The sequence below is a fragment of the Antedon bifida genome, chromosome 3 (assembly GCF_963402885.1).
Source record: "Antedon bifida chromosome 3, ecAntBifi1.1, whole genome shotgun sequence".
In the NCBI taxonomy this organism is placed as follows: Eukaryota; Metazoa; Echinodermata; class Crinoidea; order Comatulida; family Antedonidae; genus Antedon; species Antedon bifida.
In genome coordinates, this window is record NC_136228.1 from 32,731,744 (window position 1) to 32,752,880 (window position 21,137).

At 31.0% G+C, this 21,137-nt stretch overlaps 2 protein-coding genes across 3 annotated transcripts in view; one reads left to right on the plus strand and one right to left on the minus strand.

Moving 5' to 3' along the window:
• The window catches only part of LOC144837752 (alpha-1,6-mannosyl-glycoprotein 2-beta-N-acetylglucosaminyltransferase-like), a 28,673-nt gene extending 13,177 nt beyond the window's left edge, over nucleotides 1-15,496 (plus strand). For both annotated transcript variants that reach the window (XM_078692993.1, XM_078692994.1), the window contains exons 5-9: nucleotides 4,374-4,504; nucleotides 5,890-5,965; nucleotides 7,076-7,165; nucleotides 8,914-9,038; nucleotides 10,464-15,496. In XM_078692993.1, coding sequence (XP_078549119.1) covers nucleotides 4,374-4,504; nucleotides 5,890-5,965; nucleotides 7,076-7,165; nucleotides 8,914-9,038; nucleotides 10,464-10,677 — 636 coding nt within the window. In that variant the 3' untranslated portion in view covers nucleotides 10,678-15,496. The remainder of the gene's footprint in view (nucleotides 1-4,373; nucleotides 4,505-5,889; nucleotides 5,966-7,075; nucleotides 7,166-8,913; nucleotides 9,039-10,463) is intronic.
• A 1,657-nt stretch (nucleotides 15,497-17,153) lies between these two features.
• Nucleotides 17,154-20,588, minus strand: LOC144837748 (uncharacterized). The gene is made up of 2 exons (XM_078692987.1): nucleotides 20,505-20,588; nucleotides 17,154-19,912 (listed from the first exon to the last, which is right to left on the minus strand). Exon 2 carries the CDS (start codon nucleotides 19,890-19,892, stop codon nucleotides 17,814-17,816), a length of 2,079 nt encoding a protein of 692 aa, XP_078549113.1. The 5' UTR covers nucleotides 19,893-19,912; nucleotides 20,505-20,588; the 3' UTR covers nucleotides 17,154-17,813.
• Between the last annotated feature and the right edge of the window lie 549 nt (nucleotides 20,589-21,137).

The following is a 21,137-nucleotide window of genomic DNA, read 5'->3' on the forward strand; positions in this document are numbered from 1 at the left end:
CATTTTGAAGAATCACCTAAAAGATAGAAACTAAAATTCTCACTTTCTAATAAATAAAAAAAATGCCGACACAAACGACATGCTAGTTGATTTATAGCTAGATTCGATTTCAATATCGCAAGTAGAGAAATGTCTGAATTTGATTTAGATTAGCAACATTATTTTGACATTTTTAAATGAAATTATGTAATAATAACATTACTTATACATATTTTTTAATGTAACAAGCTGTACTTCATTCAAAGATAGTTATTAATAGATTTTTGTCCTTGTCATGAAAATAACGCAATAACTTAAACTGAATGAAAGTAGAGTTGAATAATGTATTCATGTTCTGTTGAAGTAGCTAGTAGATTTATTTTTCAAACTTGAAAAAAAAATGTTATTAATGTGATAATATCATGTATAAATGATGTATAGCAGCTTTAATAATTCAGGAAAACTGATTATTCATGCAATTCTATATAAAATGTGTGATGTTTCGTTTTCTTATTGAATAGTAGAATAATTTCATATTTTAATAGAGATATTAATAATTATTATAGTAAATGCTTTTACTACATTATACAATTCTGTAGACAGGGAGATCGTACTGTACAGTACTACAGTGCCTTGTTTTAAGGGGAAAACAACATCCATTCTTGGTTACAGCCTTGCCTACATTTCTTTGATGTAAAAATCTAATTCTGTCTGTGAATAGAATATACAAAGTTCACTCCTCTTCTCCCCCCCCCCCCCCACCCCCCCTCCCACTTCTTTCCCAGTTATAAACCAACATCCTAGTATTACAGTAAGCACACTCCTTGACTAATTTCCAGTTTTAGTTTAATATATGTATCTTTTTAATCGGATTTGCTGACATTACAACCAACATTTCTTTGTTTTTTATTTTTTACGAAGACAAATAAAGTTACTGAGTTATAAAACAACCCACATTTTGGTCTAAGTCAGTTGTTCTTTCTTATTATTATTATTTATTATTAGTTATTACCTTGCAAGGGTTATATTCAGTCTGTATTAATATTGATTTAAATTAATGATATGCCTAGTATAATATCATATCCTGTTGCCCCTGGCTCTTTAAGTTCTTCTTAACTTGAATCTTAGTAACCGGTAATAATATACATCTTTTGACCTTGTTTCTGCATTTTGTTCAAGCAGGTAAATTGAATTCATTCTTGAAGGAAATATTAGAGAATATGGATTATCAATATCCTTAATTGCACATGTGAATAAGAAAGAAACCTATGAGTTAAGAAAGCAATGCTTTAATTAAGAAAGAACTAATTAAGAGTGTGTAATTAGAAGTACTGTTTTGATAAATGACATTTTCACTGTCAAAGAGGATTTTTTCACAATATTTATTGTGGGTAAATCATCCAAGCCCTTGCAGCATGTACAATGTGAATTGTATAAACACAATACTACTAATATTCTCCAAATATTATATATTTATTTATTCTTTCTTTTGACTGGATTGCATTTTCAGTAATGTATTTAACTAGTAAGCTTTTCAAAAAATTTAATATTTTATTTTTGAGAGTTTGAGAAGAGACTAGAGCTCTGACCAATTTGAAGATGCCTGTTGTCATATATGTATATATATAATAACTGTAATATGATATCAGGAAACTCAAAATTGGACCCCATTGGGTTGGTCTGCTGCCTGTATTCAATCAAAATGATATAGAATGAAGTATTGGCCATTGAAATAGCATTCATATCTTTACTAAAGCTCTGTCTACACTATCAAACTACTTTTTACAGTATGTGACAAAAATATGTGATGTGTTCATAATATGGACATGATGATGTCATATCACTACCATATTTGGGCATATCACTACCATATTTGGACACATACTTTTTTTTGTCAAACTAGTTTGATAGTGTAGACAGAGCTTTACAGTTTGTAATTTTATAATGAAATTAGAAATAATCCGTATTAACGATAGATTCGTCTTTGAATAATGAATACTACGAATAACATTGAAAATGACTTAATCAACTTTTTTTATAATGGATTGGAGATCTAATTGAAATTGCATACATTCCGCTCAAAGGAAAGTGAACAAATATCGACGTAAACGAGACAGTGATTTGCAATTGACAAGAGAAATGTATCTGCGTACTGTAGAAATCAATTGGGGAAAATTGTTTCAGATGGGTAGTGATGGGACATATATTCAATATTCAATTAGTACGTAATTAGTTTTGTATTAAATTCTCTTTCCACATGAATACCACAGTAAAAAATAATTAGAAAAATTCTATAACAATTAGTGCTGAAAATCACCAGAGGAATTTTTAATTTGGGGCCTAGGGATGTCACAACAAAAGTTGTTTAAAGAAACAAATGTGCATAGTGATGTTCATACAGTGAGAGATATTGTTTTATATATCATTACATAAATTATTTAAATTATAATACCTAGCTATGTTCACATGTGTACTGAGATAGAGTTTGATCCAAAATCGTATCTGAGTTACAAATACAACCGACCTTAGTGTTAACTTATTGTGACCACCATCCACATTTATAAATATTTAAAGATTTAAAGAAAATATGTGTATTATTTGTGGAAAACTAATAAACAAACAACTATCTTAACCTCCATGTTTCAGACTTGACATTATATGAGCGATATCAGATTTTAACTAAGTGTATTTGTGCACTTAAATGGTAAAGAAGACTATATACGTAGACTCCGATAAAGAAAAGAGCGCGAGTTAACATTAAAGGATGTATAGTCAATGCCCTCAGAAACATGTGGATGTATTCACAATTCACGCTTAGGCTAAGGGAAACACCCTAAAATATCATAAAGTGAATACAATTTTAGGGAAATACTTAAATATGTATTGAGTGTGATTGGTGAATACAGCCACTGAGGTACATCAGAGTTATCAGGGTTAACAACATAGAACAAGATCACATGAGCACATAATACTGTAAAGCTCTGTCTACACTATCAAACTTTATGTGACAAAATAATGATGATGTCATATCACTACCATATTTGGGGATATCAATACCATATTTGGGCACATCACACTTTTTTGTCAAACTAGTTTGATAGTGTAGACAGAGCTTAACTCAAATATGCATAGAACTGATTTAACTCTAGTATGTGTAAACACATCCTATGTAGCATAGCACATTGTTGTAAGTGGAACAAGTACATAATCTGTTTGCGCAATTTCCTTGCCTATTTTCCTTAATCATCAGCAAAAAAATAAAACAAAGCAAATCTAACAGGTTTTGTTTTCTCTTTTGATTATGGGTATAACTCCTGGTATACCTCCTACATGGCTTTGTTTACCTTAGGCCTACAAGTCATGAATCAACTGACTGAATATTTGTAAGACTGTCGTTAATAGAAATCACATACTTTAGAAATATGTTATCCCTATCGAATGACTAGTGCATAAAGACAACCAGTTGATGACTCATCACCAAGAAAAAAAAAAGATGGAAACCTACTTTAATACTTGGTCAGCAGCTCGTAAATGGATAACAATAAACTCGTGCAATGTTTTTACAAAATCCCTCCAGATCTTTCTCCATGTGCAATTTTTCTTTATACTGTAGTATCTTTAACCTTGCAAGATCCTCTATCAATAGTCTTGTGCTATTGTTTCATTAATATATATTACCATTTTTTAATTAATTTGTATTGTTTACTATTGACAGAAATTAATAAATGTTGAATATATAATGCCTTTTTTAAATTATAGTGATATATCGTTGAAGGTTTGCATGGCGAAATCAAATGTTGATATAAAGTTTCGGTACACCACGTATATTGGTTCTGAAAAACTGTTGAGTTTCTCACTCCTCAGGATGATCAAAGCATATAGAGTATCACAGTGTGATGTCACAACGATAGAGGGCGCTGCATGGTTGCTAGCCAACCAAAAAATGCGTTCAGCGCTACTATGTTGATAAACAGTAAAGATCTGTATTTCTATCAAATTATGTATCTTAGCTTGATTTTTTTTAACTTAAACTGTAGTTGAAGAATGAATAGATTATTAAAAACAAATATTTAGTGATCTTTTGAAATTTTAGTTTGTTATTATTGAAAATTATTAAGTTTTCAAATGACTACTTCAATAAGCCTATTCCAAACCATTGGTGATCTTGGAGTCACTCAGGCAGGCTGAATTTTTGGTTGCGCTAGCAACCACGCAGCGCCACCCACTGTTGTGACGTCAACACCGTGATACTCTATTGATCGAAACGTCGAGAAACTCGAAATCGAAACTCTATTCTCTATTCAGAACTAATATACGTGGTGTACCGCAAACTTTATATCAACATAAATTATAGTGATTTTACAATAGATTGTTTGTAATTATTTTCCCTACAGCTTCAGCATGTATTCACTGGTATTAGAAGTATACACAACCACACAGGTCCTGTTTTATTACTGGAAGAAGACCACTACGTGTCGCCGGATTTTTTACCAGTCCTTCAACAAATGTATGAAATTAAACAAAGGTACATATATCAGTCTCAACATATCATTGTAAAACTGTAGTATTAATAGTCTTCCTGTTTTTTTTTTATTGCATACAGTATGTATCCAACAGCGACTAACTCGCCATTTACAGGATGGATAAACTATTTTATAGTTTATCATGCTTATAAACTAAGTCTCATTTGAGGTTTAGGGAGTGGAGTTTAAAGAGTCGGGAGTTACTTACAACTCTGGCACTAGGTCAGGATTGAACCCTAGACAATGGGATTTGAATGGAAGCATGTTATAACCACCAAGCATCAGCTCCACTACTTTCCTGGTTTTTTTTTACAGTATACTAGTTAATGTAAAAACACATTATTGTATCATATTTTTTCAATATATTCCAATATTTTATTTCATTTTTTTCCTGTGAAAGTACAATTTCACAAACTACTGTAATCAATAGCAATTATTTAAGGTGCTGGCATAAAGCAAATATGTTCGCTTCAATAATATACTGTAGGTCATAAAAGTACAAATAGATCTAAATAATGTACAAAGTATTGAATGCTTTGTCAAGGTATTATTTGAACTGTACAAACCTATGCAGGCATACAGGACCCAACCCAAGTGTAAACAATACAACCGTCAGCATGTTTTGTCCACGTTGTGCTTCATTTATATTCTGCCCTCACACAAATGTATTGATTGTATTGTTCATAGAAACTATTAAATCTAGCCTGTATATGTTTCATCTACAGTAATAATTGTTATGGAAATTTTAATATTTAAAGATCAAGTATTTCTGTATATTATAGGCCCTATTACATTTCTATTTAACCTATTAATTTAATATATTATTATAATATTAATAATCTTTGTGGTGATTATAAATATATAAATAAAATAATCGTTATTTACTATTACGGTTGAGATATAATTAACTATTATATTTTATATAAATATATAATCAAATATTATGGTGAAAATTACTACCAAATTACAATAATAAATTGTATATATTAATGTTGATATAAATCTAGTGATATTTGTAAGTGGAACATGTCATACTCAAGTATGGATGAAACTGCTGGCTTTACTAAAAATGCTAAGTATATTTTCCACAAAGAGGCTTTAAATTCATTTCCAATCTTATTTTGTAGACAAACTACTATAATATACAGTAGTATGTTGGCATATACTGTACACTAAAGTGTGCATGAAAATTGAATCATTTTTTAACATGGCATTACACCTCAAAATGTGTTTTCAAGTAAAATACAGTTTTATAACAATATTTTATGTAGTGTATTTAGTAGTTTCTGCTGTAATATAATATGCATTTAACCATTATTTGAATATTAATGTTGACAGTTAATAGATTATTAAAAATTAACTGAATATTTTATATATTATTTTACAGTAATTGCCCAGAGTGTGATATTCTTACTATTGGAACGTATGATAAAAGTCCTCGCTATAGAGACAGAGCTAATAAGGTATAGTATGATGTTGGTGGTATTCCAAGACAGGCTTACCATTCTAATTCCCCCTTCATCCCTTGACCCTCCCCAACTAAGTGTTTATATGCTGCCAAATAATATCTGTGAAAGTCTATAATAGTTAACCAGAGACAGCAGGCCTGAGATGTGATTGGTCAACATTATTACATTAACGCTACTCAATCTCTTCTTCGTTGTTGTAATGAAAATATTCGCATAAATATCACTCGTCTTGAGAAATCAAACAAACAAGATACTACAAGTATAAACTGGTCAATAAACCTGAAAGATAATCTTACATGTTTGCATCACTAACATTTATCACTAATCTCGCTGCTGTCTCTTCTAATAGCTTTCTTACTCATTAGCCTGATCGTTACGATCAATATTACGTATCGTATCCAGATGAATACGTAAATTGTAAAATTTCAAAGATAGCAGAATAGTTCTATGCCGTTTTTCAATTTAATAATTTGATAATAGCACCATTGTTATTCGTTTTATTTTTTACTTATTTATTTTATTCAATCGAAATCAACAGCGATAATTACCGCCACTAACAGGTTTGATATAAACAAAGCCAGGACTGTTTAAAGCACCTTGATTGGTTCTAACATTGATCAAGTGCTTCTCTCGTCCAGTGCCCACCTTGACCAGAGGTCTGAGGCAGATACTAGATGCAGATGTTTTCATAATATTATTCAAAATGTATAACAACATCTGGTGGAAATTACCAAAATCGGGTTTCTTTCACTGGACATTTTAAGCATTCAGACTTTCGTTTAATTCTTGTGGATAAAAGGTTTCCTTTTCCAACATTCTGGGATATTAGGCTATAATCATAACAACCCATGTACGATTTTGTTAACCCAGACCAATGTTACATTACGAGCAATGTTTTCTGAAATATCATCTTATCACAAATCTTGTCGTACAGTCTAATTAGCCTGGTGCTGGGAACTAGCTTTTCTCCAGCTCACTGGGCTCGAGTGGTTATCTGGGGAGGTTGGTCAGTTACTGTGGTTGAATGGATGATTGATTAAAACGAATCATTTGTTGCATCCCTTCATAAGCTTAATCTTAGATATCATGTCATTTTTTTTTTAGGTTGATGTTCTCAATTGGCAATCATCCAAACACAACATGGGTATGTCAATGGATAGAGCCACCTGGCAGAGGCTTCAGCCATGTGCTGAGGTAATGTAATGTATACATAGATAAAATATTCATTAATATTTAACTTTAACATTGTGTTTTCGCTTCTCCTCTATTATTTCTTAAAACAATCACCCTCTTAGAACAACCACTCCATCCCACTATTACGGGGACACTTTCCTGTTGAACTAAATATGCTTTAATACTGCAGCAAAATCCTATTAAAAGTACTTTCTGTTTGGTCCTAAGGTGTCCCCTTAATGGGACTCCTACTAATATACATAGGTAGAGATGGTGTGCACACTAAACTTGTTTTTTATATCAATACATGATATCAACAGGAAAAACTTAAGGTTCATATTTCATTGATTGTTGGACACTTGTCAAGAGATAATTCCCATCTTTAATTTTTTTTTTCAATAAAAAGATAAGTCTGGTTAATTCTTTTGTCCCACAAGTAGGTCCTTAATTGGAACATCACCAGTGTATTACTTAAATCTATATCAATACAACTCTCCCAATATCGAACATCCTTAAGCTCTATCTACACCATCAAACTTGGTGTGACAATAAATCTGATGTGCCCATACTGTATAATATGATGATGTCATATCACTACCATATTTGACCATATCATATTTGGGCACATCACACTTTTTTTGTCTAGACTAGTTTGATAGTGTAGACATAGCCTAATATATACATGAGATTTGTGCTGAAAGCCGTTTGAGATTGATCATATTAATTCATATATTTAATCTATATAATTAATGCACCTGTTAATATTATAGCGTGCAATATGATTAGATTATCAGATTATGATGTAAGCACATTAGAATCCCTGGAAAGATAAATGCATCTTACACCAGTCTTGTTAGATAAATATTGTTCTAAGCTTGATTAAATGTATCCTTGTGAAACTGTATACCATGCATGATTGTTATGCTCAATAACTTGCACTGAAAGAGTACTCTCTCTCTCTCTCTCTCTTGGTAAGCAGAATCTAGTTTAAGGTGCATTTACACTAGGACGATAACGATCAACGATAAATAGATGCATTTTTCAAACATAAAACAAATGAAATCTAATTTTTCATCCTATAACTATAGTATAACCATCTATGCTTCGTTTGATGAAAATTATTTTTTCACACGTCAAATTTAATCGTCATGATTGATAAGAGCAATAATATCGTGACGAAACAACGGATTTATTGTTTTTATTAATCATGATGTCATTTGATTAGGTTTAAAAAAATACTTTTTATCAAAGACAGCATAAATGATTATCCTATAGGTCTAGAAGGAAAACCTGTATAATTTTTTCTCTTGTTTTATGTAAGAAACATGCATGCTTATCCATTTATCGTCGATTCGATTTTGCACTTTTTCTAAATGTGTATGTATTCATCATCAATCATATTTTTGATGTATGTAAAGTAAACATCTGGCCTAAAATATATTCATAATATGGTCAATAATTGTATGGTAATTTCCCTGGTTATATAGAATATTGATTGATATATCTTTTATTACCAGATATAACAGAGCTACTTGAGCTCTGTCTACACTATCAAACTAGTTTGTGTGTGCCCAAATATGGTAGTGATATTCCCAAATACGGTAGTGATATATATATTTTTTTGTCACATAAAGTTTGATAGTGTAGAGACAGCTACTTATTCTTTATATTTTAGACTGCATTTTAATGGAAAAAATGCTTTAATAAATATTAAACACTCAAATCAGCACTTGTACTTATACCATATTCAATTGATTATTGTTTTTTAGGAATTTTGTCGTTTTGATGATTACAACTGGGACTGGACTTTACAACATATAAGTACTGGTTGCCTCAAACCATCTATTGGAGTCATGGTTCCTAAGTCACCTAGGATATTCCACATAGGAGAATGGTATTATGCTTCATTTGTTTTTTTGTTTTCATATAAAAACAATTTATTTTTTTACATTTTACAATATAAAAAACAAAACATTAAAAAACATTTTTCATTTTATCTAGTTATTTTAGCAAGTTACCCCTGGAGTTGTGTTTTACCATAATAGAAACTTGATGTCATTGCAAAAGAGAATTAACATACTTATTTTCTTCTTGTTTTGTAATAGATGTACAAAAATAGAAACATGTTTCGTACATAAAAAAAAACATTAGGATTTCCCTCTGCATTGGTTTTTACCACAGAATTACTTTCTATAAGTTTGTTTAGAACTGAACACTATTTACTTTCACTATTGGTTTAGAAGTGTTTCGTCATAGTACTGCCTTTTTTTTTACATCATCGACATTAATACATCATTCAGTTCAATTCAATTGAACAAACATTTATTTCATCAACTGCAGTATTACATCATCAGCAGTATTACATCATCAGCACTATTACATCATCAGCAGTATTACATCAACAGCAGTATTATATCATCTGCAGTATTATATCATCAGCACTATTATATCATCAGCACTATTTCATCATCAGATTATCATCAGCACTATTACATCATTAACATTATTACATCATCAGCACTATTACATCATCAGCAGTATTACATCATCGGCAGTATTACATCATCAGCAGTATTACATCATCAGCAGTATTATATCATCAGCAGTATTATATCATCAGCAGTATTATGTCATTAGCACTATTATATCATTAGCACTATTATATCATCAGCACTATTTCATCATCAGATTATCATCAGCACTATTACATCATTAACATTATTACATCATCAGCACTATTACATCATCAGCAGTATTACATCATCAACACTATTACATCATTAGAAGTATTGCATCATCAGCACTATTACATCATCAGCAGTATTACATCATCAGCAGTATTACATCATCAGCAGTATTTCATCATTGGCAATGTTATAATAATACTGTTATCTGCATCAATTGTATATTCATTATCATCACAGGGAAGTAGCTAGGGACATCTGAGGCCAAAAAGCAATGGGTGGGTGGGAAAGATACAAAACAGTACTTTAAAGCTCTGTCTACACTATTAAACTTTATATGACAAAAAATGTGATGTGCCCATATATGAACATGATGATGTCATATCACTACCATATTTGAGCATATCACTACCATATTTGGGCACATCACACTTTTTTTTGTCAATATAGGGCCTTACCTGTATTTCCTTGGTTTCCATTTTAAACTGAGGAGGAGAATATATACATTCACATGTAGTTATACCTTTGTTCAGCTGGGATCTGAAGATTATGCATTCACATTGATGAATTATGATAATTTAGCATCGTATTTTTATTGTCGTCCGCTCTTAATCATTTTTTGTTTTATTTTTCAGTGGTATACACCACAAGGGCAAGTGCAATGCTGATGATCTAGTAAAGAAAATCAACGGTATATTGACGACAAACAGCGAGTTCTTATTCCCATCCAGCTTGCAGCTGACACCAAAGACAAGACCAATCCGCAGCAGGGAACCAAAAGCTAACGGTGGCTGGGGAGATATACGAGATCATACACTCTGTATGACATATGGAAAAACCAAGTTATGATGATGAAGTTGAGGAAACGTTGAGAGTGTGATTTATTTTAATTACTGTACTTTTTTTAAGTACCATAGGATCCCAGTGGCCGTATTTCACCATTCAAACTAAGGCTAAAGCTCTGTCTACACTATCAAACTAGTTTGACAAAAAAAAGTGTGATGTGCCCAAATATGGTAGTGATATGGTCAAATATGGTAGTGATATGACATCATCATGGGTGCATCACATTTTTTTATCACATAAAGTGTAGACAGAGCTTTGGGAAACATGCTTACATTTAAAACATCACAGTAAATACATTCTTATACAGTAGAACACTTTGAGAGACCTCTATTCTGGGGACAACCCTACTAAAGCAAACAAGCTGAAATGCTCCTTTTCAGGGGACACTTCTACCAAAGGAATACGTTCTTTTTCGGAGAAAAACAAGGGGTAATATATGTTTTAACACTACAGCCAACTCCTATTAAGGAGAGAACCCTAGTAAGGAGACAATTTGTTTGGTCCTGATGGTGTCCCCTTAATAGAGGCTCTACTTCATTATTCATTCATGGATATAAATATTTGTAAATAAGATAGTTTGTATAATGAGGCCTTGATTAATTATTAATTTCCCATTTTTAATGCATCTTTGTAAATATTTTGAGGTATAAAATCGACTAACTGTTTTTGATGTTTTTTTTTTAATGAAAACCTTTTAAAGGGGCTAGGGTTTTTATAAATTATTTACGTGAAATTGATGATGTGTTAATACTCATTTTAACATAAATCATGCTACAGATTTTGGTTTTCATACGGAACAATACCTTTTGTTATATTCAATTAGTAATTGTAATATTAATTCTAAAATTAGATAATGTACTAATATTAAAATAATATTAGTATTTTTCTATTAAATCATTCTTACAAATAAAAACAATGAGAGGCTTCTGCTTGTTTTTACAATGGCGTACTATTCATTCACTACACACTCTGCCTCAATACAAGTAAGTAAGTAAGTGCTGTAGTTGAATAAGTGCCCTAGTCAAATAAGGACCTCAAATAATGTTTGTAATTCTAAAACTCTTTCTACACTATCAAACTTTACGTGACAAAAAAAAATGTGATGTGCCCATATATGGACATGATGATGTCATATCACTACCATATTTAAGCATATTACTACCATATTTGGGCATATCACACTTTTTTTGTCAAACTAGTTTGGTAGTGTACACAGAGCTTTAAGCACTATCTACACTGTCAAACTTTATGTGATTAAAAAATGTGATGTGCCCATGGACATGATGAATGATCACTACCATATTTAAGCATATCACTACCATATTTAAGCATATCACTACCATATTTGGGCACATCACACTTTTTTTGTCAAACTAATTTGGTAGTGTAGACAGAGCCTTATATTTTTGTGGTAATATTCCTTTGCTTTTATGCTTGCAAATATTTTATTTACATTCAAATGAACAATAACAAAATTAATAATTATATCTACAAATACATTTAGTCATACTTTTGTATAGTCTAAATACAGCATTGAATTAATTATATTTTAATTATGCTTTTTATTAAAAATTTGCTTTTATTTGCATTTAAATTATTTAATTTTACGTGCCTTGGATATGTGATGCAGTTTTTTTGCCTTTATTGAAATAAGTTAATTAATTACAACAAATTGAATATATTTAATCTTATTGAATACACACAGTTAGATGTTTGTGTTAAATGATTTAAGTGCAATTTACGCTGATTTTATAGTAAATCAATTATAGTTTGTGTAGAAAGTTATTTATACTCGCAGTTAGTACAGTAAAGTTGGTACAGTTAATGTTCTATCGCCCAACTGCACTTCATAAAATATGTATTATAAATGGTAAACCTAAGGTTGTGTTCACACTGCGATCTTCAACTAAATAATGATTGAATGTGCATGTAAAATGTTTTAATTGTAAACTCTGATTGGTCGATATTACCTAACCTTTGCTCTATTTGGTACATCACATGGGTATAGTGGTTGGATCTGTATTTCTTTCTATGAACAAAAAGTCTTATTTACATAACTGAATAGTAACTATTAGAAATTCATAAAATTGTACAGCCATCTAACTTGTAAAATGCTTTAAATTGGTCGATATCACCTAACCTTTGCTCTATTTGGTACATCACATCGGTATAGTGGTTGGATCTGTATTTCTTTCTATGAACAAAAAGTCTTATTTACATAACTGAATAGTAACTATTAGAAATTCATAAAATTGTACAGCCATCTAACTTGTAAAATGCTTTAAATTGGTCGATATCACCTAACCTTTGCTCTATTTGGTACATCACATGGTATAGTGACTCTGGGTCTGTATTTGTTTTCTATGAACAAAAAGTGTTTGTGTTATTTGCATAACTATTACAAATTCATAAAATTGTACAGCCATCTAACGTTTCACTATAGAAGTATTGTCGCACACGAATGTAACAGTTACCAGCCTATCTATTGTTAATAGTTGGCTGTTATATCAATTCCTTTAAGAGTTCAGTTCAGTTTGTTTAGTTACTGTTGTCTGTCCATTAGTTTATCAGTTCATCAGTTTCTATAAGTCTTAATAATAAAAACTCTTTCGTGTAGTTTAGATCTTTTATACCTAAAAAACTCTGTTATATTAACTTTAGTCATTTTCAGTATAGTTTCATTTCTGTGAATAACAGAGTTTCAGTATTATCTCTGTTATATGACAAAATTGAGCGAAAATACTTTGTAGAAAATTAGTTTCATATTGCTGTGTTATACTTTGTACATCTTTGATATGATTATTTTACGTTTCCATGGAAATAACAACAACAACAACATTCCATTTAATACATTTTAATAAATAATGTTTAAAAAAAGTAATAATTAATTAATAATCAAATTTTAATAGTAATATAGCTCTTGGTATTTGTGTACATTATTGCTATGGTGTCTTGTTTGTCAGACAAACATCTTGTATTGAACTTTTAAAAATGTATATTTAAAGACTTGATATCATGTCACACGTTGCCAGACAGCAGGAAATATTTACCGCATTTTCAGTACTGTATCTATGATATGTCCTGTATCATAGGCAAATCCTGTGATACAGTGTCATATGTATCACAGGCCATAAAAAAAACATTGTAACTGTTTTCACTGAACTTATGTATTCGAAACTTATATCTATAAATTATTGCTGGTGCAGACAGTAGATTTTTACACAGGTTTTAAAATATATAATATGGTATATAAAACTCTGTCTACACTATCAAGCTGTATGTGACAAAAAAATGTGATGTGCCCATATATGGACACGATGATGTCATATCAGTACCATATTTGGGCATACACTGCCATATTTGGGCACATCACACATATTTTGTCAAAGTAGTTTGATAGTGTAGACAAAGCTTTAGTCTCTCTTCATATTCACAAATGTATAGTATTATGGGACCAGAATTGCTATAATTTGTAGCTGATAAATGATGGTTTTATTTAGTTTAGTTTTGGTTTTCGTGTATTTGGTTAAATTTATTGGGATTTAAGACATACTTTGATTATTATAAATATATATTTATTATGTAAACATAAGTGCTTTCGAATGTAGTAATATTTATCTGATTCCTTAACAATTGAGTTTTTTTTAGCAAATTACCAAATACTCAAAGAGGTTTATATACTTACCTAATGAATTATTATATAATCTCTTTGTAAATACTGCATTTGTAATTTTGTGCGTCATTTTCGTGATTATTTTATATTCGGAATTTAAAAAAATATAAATTGAAAGGATTTTCTCTCTAAAATTCGTGAAAATTAAGGTCACATAAATAAATACAATACGAATATGGTATGAGAAACAATTGTAATGTACAATTTTGAAGATGTCCAAATAGTGTTTGTTTGACCACTATGTAAAAAGTGCGAAGTGAAATAATAGTTTTCTTCGTCGGTGGTTACCACAATATGAAAAGGCACGCAAATAGAACGAGTCATGTGTTCAAACTCTTAAGCTTGGTTCCCACTAGGACGCAACGCAAGGACGTAAACGCAAGCGTGTTGACCAATGACAAGCGACAGTTCGAATAATTCATCGCTTGTGAAATATCACTGTCGACGATAAATGATGCATTCTGCAGTACTTCGCTTATTCTAACGATGATGTACAAAACTTGAACTGTAAATAATATTATAACTATGGTTTTGTATTGTTCAATAATTATACATTGATTGAAGGTACAGTAAAGTATTCCATATTTTAGTTCCAAGGGAAATGTTTAATATACCAATATATTACATCAGTAAGTGAGGAAAATATATTTTGTTATATTTGGTTTTTTTTTTCATTTTCAAATACAGTATCAAGTTTGGGTGGCTTTTAGGAGGTTTAATGTAGATTATACTGTTTACTTTTAGCCGATTCTCAGTACTGTATTTACATTTCCACAGTATAATAGGCAAATTCTGTGATACAGCATCACATGTGGAAGACATATATGAAGCCTGTATCATGACCTTTCCTAACCTTCAATGATACAGACATCACATGTTAAACACATGGGATGCTGTATTATGGAATTTGCCTATGATCTGGATACATTGAGTTGCTTATGTAAATGTTAATTTGCGTTTTTTTGGTATTATTTTGTTTTTGTCTTTAATTTAAAGGTTTACATTTAAACAGCATTAATCAGTTTGTAACAATTAAAATGATGTTTTTATTCTGTTCATTAAAATAAATCCAAAAGTACTATGCAGAAACGTTTATTGGTATGTTTTTATTTTCTGTGATTACAAACAAGTGAAAATAGTATTGATGCATTTATATTCAGTAATTATTGACGACAGCATAACTTTTCCGGTTTCTGGTGAAAATGACGATGTACAGTATAATACTTATCGCCACCTACACGTTTAGTCTTTTGTTGACAGTAAAGTCCGTCTCCTGTACTTTATGAACTCAAAAGTAAAAAGACATAAAAGGCCCTTTGTTACAATATACCCTATACTAATGTTTGGTAAACTTAAAATTAAATAATAGTTTTGCACTTTTATATAATTCAATGAAACTAAACAGGTTATGGCGATTGAAGATCGACCTGTCTACAACAACAAACAAAGAGCACAAACAGGATTTAATAACTGCATAGAAAGATTTAGGCACAGGAATCTTATTTCACCTTTATAAGCTTCAATAAACCTAATAAACAGGTTAAAATGTAACATAGGTGATTTAGATCAACCTACAGTACAGTATACTGTATATAACAAACAGTATAATCAAGATTTGATTATTTTAATAGTTTTAGGCAATGCACACCTTTAAATATGTATTTCCTTATTAGTAATTTGTCATTTATTAATTAACCGTTATACGCACACGTATAGAAAGAATATGGCATAGTACAATGTCACTTAATTATCTTGTAAAAGTTAGTTTGTAAAATTTTATTAATCTGTAATTTTTAAAATAATTATACAATGTCCCACTGAGGAGTATAATGTACAATGTTTTAATATCCGCTATCCATTTATATTCACTGATTCTATTCATAAGTTGTACTATCGTAAAATCCACTCAATTTCTTCTTGAATATATATTTTCTTATATATAGCGTTATCTATATCTCTTTTCGTTTATCTATTAGCCTATGCACTGATCTGTTTTTTTTTCTATACGTTTTCTTAACCTGTGTTTACTGACGTTTTTTTTTTGCACTAAGCACTTTTTTGACCATAGGCCCACTTTTCTCGTTCTTCTCCCAACATTAAAGCAGTCCCCAAGTAGTGTTCAGTTTTGTTTTGTTTTGGTTTTGTATTGTTCAATAAAATAAGTATAAATTGAAAGTACAGTAAAGTACTTCATAGTTTAATTGCAAGGGAAATGTTTAATAGGCCTATACCGTGGAGTAGCTTTGAGTCAGCTGTTTACAATGTTTTTTTTTGTCTTGTGTGAGTTCTTCTCACGTTTATTTGTTTACAATGTTACTCAACTTTATTTTTCATACGTGAATGAAATGGAACAAAGTCAATATCAATCAATCAGATAAAATGCATTGTGATATTTGTTCGAATCTCCTTTTGACGACGGCGTAGCTTTCCGGTTTCTCGTGAAAATAATAATGTAATTTGAGTACTGTACTTAAACACTGAACTCAAAGGGACATGCAGTACCAATGCTTCTACCCTGTAATAATGTTTAAAATAGAACAATAATGTTTGCACTTGTACAAAAATTCAATGAAACCGAACAGGTTAAAATGTACCATAGATGATTGATCGATCTACAACAAAACAAACAGTACAATCAGGATTTTATAATAAATTTAGGCAAGACACACTTTTTAAAATGTATTTCCTTGTAGTTTTTTTTTCTAGGAAATTGCCGCCTATGTAGTCATTTGTTGGCGGTAAAGTCCGTGTCTGCTTTATATTTAAGTTCTTCAACATTATGAACTCAAACGTAAAAGACATAAAAGGCCCTTTGTTACAGTGGTTATAACTTTTATTTTCATTCGATATACCCTTTAATAATGTTTAGTAAATTTAAAAATGGAAATAATCGTTTTGCACTTTTATAAAATTCAGTGAAACTAAACAGGTTAAAATGTACCAGGCGATTTAAGATCGACCTATATATCTATAAACAACAAAGTGTACAATCAGGATGTAATAACCGTTAACATAGAACAAGAATCTTTTTTCCCCTTTATAAATTCAATGAACATAACAAACAGTATAATCAAGATTTGATTATTTTAATATAGTTTTAAGCAATGCACACTTTTAAACGTGTTTCCTTATTTGTACTGTTTTAGTCTATTAACTCCATTTATTAATAAACCAAATGGAAAGGATATGGCCATAATAATATTAACTAATATTGTATATCATGCCACTTAATTATCTTGCAAAAGTTAGTTTGTACAATTTTATTTTATTAATCAAAATATGATGTCCCACTGAGGAGTATAATGTACAATGTTTTAATATCCGCTATCCATTTGTATTCACTGATTCTATTCTGAAGTTGTACTACCGTAATATCCACTCAATTTCTTAATTCTTGAATATATATTTTCTCTTATTATATTTTTGTATACGTTTTCTTAACCGGTATTTCAATTTTATATTTATCTTATCTTATCTTATTTACTGATGTTTTTTGTTTCTTTGCTCTAAGCACTTTTTTCAATTGACAGTGTGCCATAGGCCCACTTTTCTCCTTCTTCTCCCAAAATGTAAGCAGTCCCCAAGTAGTGTTCAGTTTAGTGTATACATGGTCTTGTTCAATAAGTCTAACATATTGGTTTTCATCTAACACCAATTGCCCTAGCTCTCCTTGGTCTTTTCTCAAAAACAGAGTGCAGTTACTTTCTTGAATTGTTGGAATCTTTGAATAAAGAGATACATAGCCATATTCGTCGACTGTAACTTCATTTTCGGATTCATTTGAAATATATGTGAAATATCCGTTGACGAGACTGTCCGCAGTACATGATTCGGTTACCAAAAGATACCCGTCTTCATCGACAGAAGTGGACTTGTAGTTTAGTTCTGCAGCTTCGATTTCGTTTCTAGGAATCGGCGTGTTTGGTTTGGTATGAAGAGGCAATGGCGAACTCTTTCTATCCAACAAAAATCCATTTTCCGTAACAAACGTAATTGAATTAGCGGACTGGATCTTTACACCGACTGAACTGACCACAGGAGGTGGTTTCACAGACTTTTGTGGGGCAGCTGACTGGGAACACATATGAATATCTCGCATGGTAGGCCTACCTTTTTTCTTTGATTTGGTTTTTCTTTCTTTTTTTCTTCTCAATATATATGCCACAACCACTAATACACATAGGCTTAGGCCTACAGGGACGATTATCAAAAGAACAAACAACACTGAATCAGTTGATTCATTTGTCACATTTTCTTGTTCACAATGATTTGATTTCGGAGGAGAACATGCTTGTACTTCTTGTGTGGCTGTGCCATTGTAGATAACTTTTCCAGTTATTGTGTAAAGATACGTTTCATTGCATGTGTGGAACTCTTTGTAACTGTAATCACCAGATATGTCTAAATGATTGGCTTCGGACAAGTTGAGAAAACCTTCTTCTGTTATACTGACAACGTCTTTGATCTCGTCACAAGCATCTTCAGGAACATCCCAACAAATGTCCATCACTTCGTTACGAAGGTGAGGCTGTTGTTTATGACCGTTGCAATTACCTGATGTAGTATCCTGACGGGAACTACCTGACGACAAAATGTTAGAGTCAGAATAAACGGTGTCTTTTGTTGTGACGATTGATGACCTCTTACATTGTTTTGGTAAATTCACGTTTACACCATTACATAAAAGTGTTCTTATTGGATACAGTATCTCACAATCACATGTTAAAGGATTGCCCGAGAGTAGCAAATTTGTCTCGTTATTAAGAGCAGCTACTATTGATGTCGGAAGTTTTTTCAGATTATTATGTCGGAAATCTATTTGTTGAAGATTTTGTACTTCATAAGTACACTTTTTAACTAATATATTTGTTATATTATTGTGTTGTAGATTTAAGAACTGAAGTTGATTTAAATCCAGAATAAACACAGTTTCTAACATGTTATTTGCTAAACTTAAATGCGTTAAGGATGGTGTTTGTTTGACCGCCTTAGCAAATTTGTTAAAATCTGTAAGTTGATTTCCATCCATATTCAGCTGCTCCAATTTGCACAACCCGACAAACGCATCAGTGTTAATATCAGATATATCATTATGTGAGATATCAAGTATTTGTAGATGTATAAACTTCGCAAATGTTTTTCCTGAAATTTCCATAATCTTGTTCTTAGAAATATCTAATGTTTCTAAGTTTGGTGGTAGATAAACGCTTGGTATCGTTTGGAACGCGTTTCCTGATAGGTTCACGTTAACAATCTTAGTAAACGTAATATTTAATCCAGTTGGCCATGTTGAAGTTCCCTCACTGTAAAGTGTTAAGTTTACAAATTCAGTCAAGTCTATCCCTCTTGGCCATTCTGAAGTGTAGTTGTATACAACTACCAGAGTGGTTACTCCTTTGCAGTTTAATTCTGTGATGTTCTTCTTGGTTAAGTCACACTCACATCTCGTATTATCTCTGATGATACAGTTCGCATATGTGACGTAGCTTTGTTGTACCAATGTGTAGTACAGCAAAATACAGGCTAATGAAACAGATGACACCATCTTGCCAAATTGTCAATTATCTATAAATTAAAATAAAATAAAAGTAATGATTACACGTTTTGTGGATCAGTGAATGACGTGGCTATAGAGTAGTGACGATGCCAAAACACTGATAACAGAAAATAGAATAAAACACCCGATTTCCAGTGTTGTTGAGGCCTACGTATCTCCACATACTATCTATTTCCGAAGTATCAGGAATATTTGGTAATACAGCATCTCATTTATATCACATGTGGTGCCTGTATCATGTAAAGTTAGGTTAAGGGTTGGTTTGTTTGTACAACATATTATAATGAAAGAACACATTTACACTAGTACAATTAAAAGTGTGCGGAAGGAGGCCAGAATAAATTTGGGGAAAAACTTTAAGTCATGGCCACCATAAGTTACTAGATACATGTGAAACACATGTGATGTTGTATTACCAAATATTCATATGATACTTCAGAAATATTGCTAAAAATAAAGAAAGAATGAAATAGATACATTACCAAGAATCTGCCGAATAATGAAAAAAGGAATAAGAGAATTCGTTAACAGATTAATGAGATAAAAAAAAGTTAGGCCAGTTGTCGAAGAAAATGCCAAAATGATAAAACTATTTCTTACTTAAGTTAGTTGTAGTAGATTAACACCAGAACGTCTACGATAAAGTAAGTTTTGTGTCACTTCCTGTATTAATCCGTTGAAAACTTGTTCAATAATAAAATAATTACAGACTCGTGGGCACATCATAAAGGAATAGGCTACACAAAAAACCACAGTTCTAAAATGATTTGATAACATGCATGACTAATTATGTACTGTAGGTCTAAATGTGTGTAAAATACCGTACTTTCCTTATTCAATTTAATATTCAATTCATAATAAATAGTGTTGCGTTTAAAATTACCATATTAAAATAGCGGGGGTGATTTTAAACTCGCCTACCATAAATGTAATGTTTAACTATTACAGATAGGTACAGCATTCATTAATAATTCCCTGTGCTTTAAGTCAAATATTAAATAACACTTACTTTCAGATAAAACAAACACATTATTTTATTTATACCTTTTATTTACTTTTTTTTCAATCTCCTGTGCTGATAGATGCTACAGGACGATTAAAAAACATTAATATTAATTTATTTTATTTAATTTTGTCTCATTAATGTATTATTGTAATTGTAAATTTGTCACATAAATTTATATACACAGCTATATGCAACTTTGTATATAGTAAATTATTTTGTATGTGTTG

What these genes read in the sequence shown, in the direction of transcription:
- LOC144837748 (XM_078692987.1), bottom strand. Translation starts at nt 19,892, where the DNA reads ATGGTGTCATCTGTTTCATTAGCCTGTATTTTGCTGTACTACACATTG.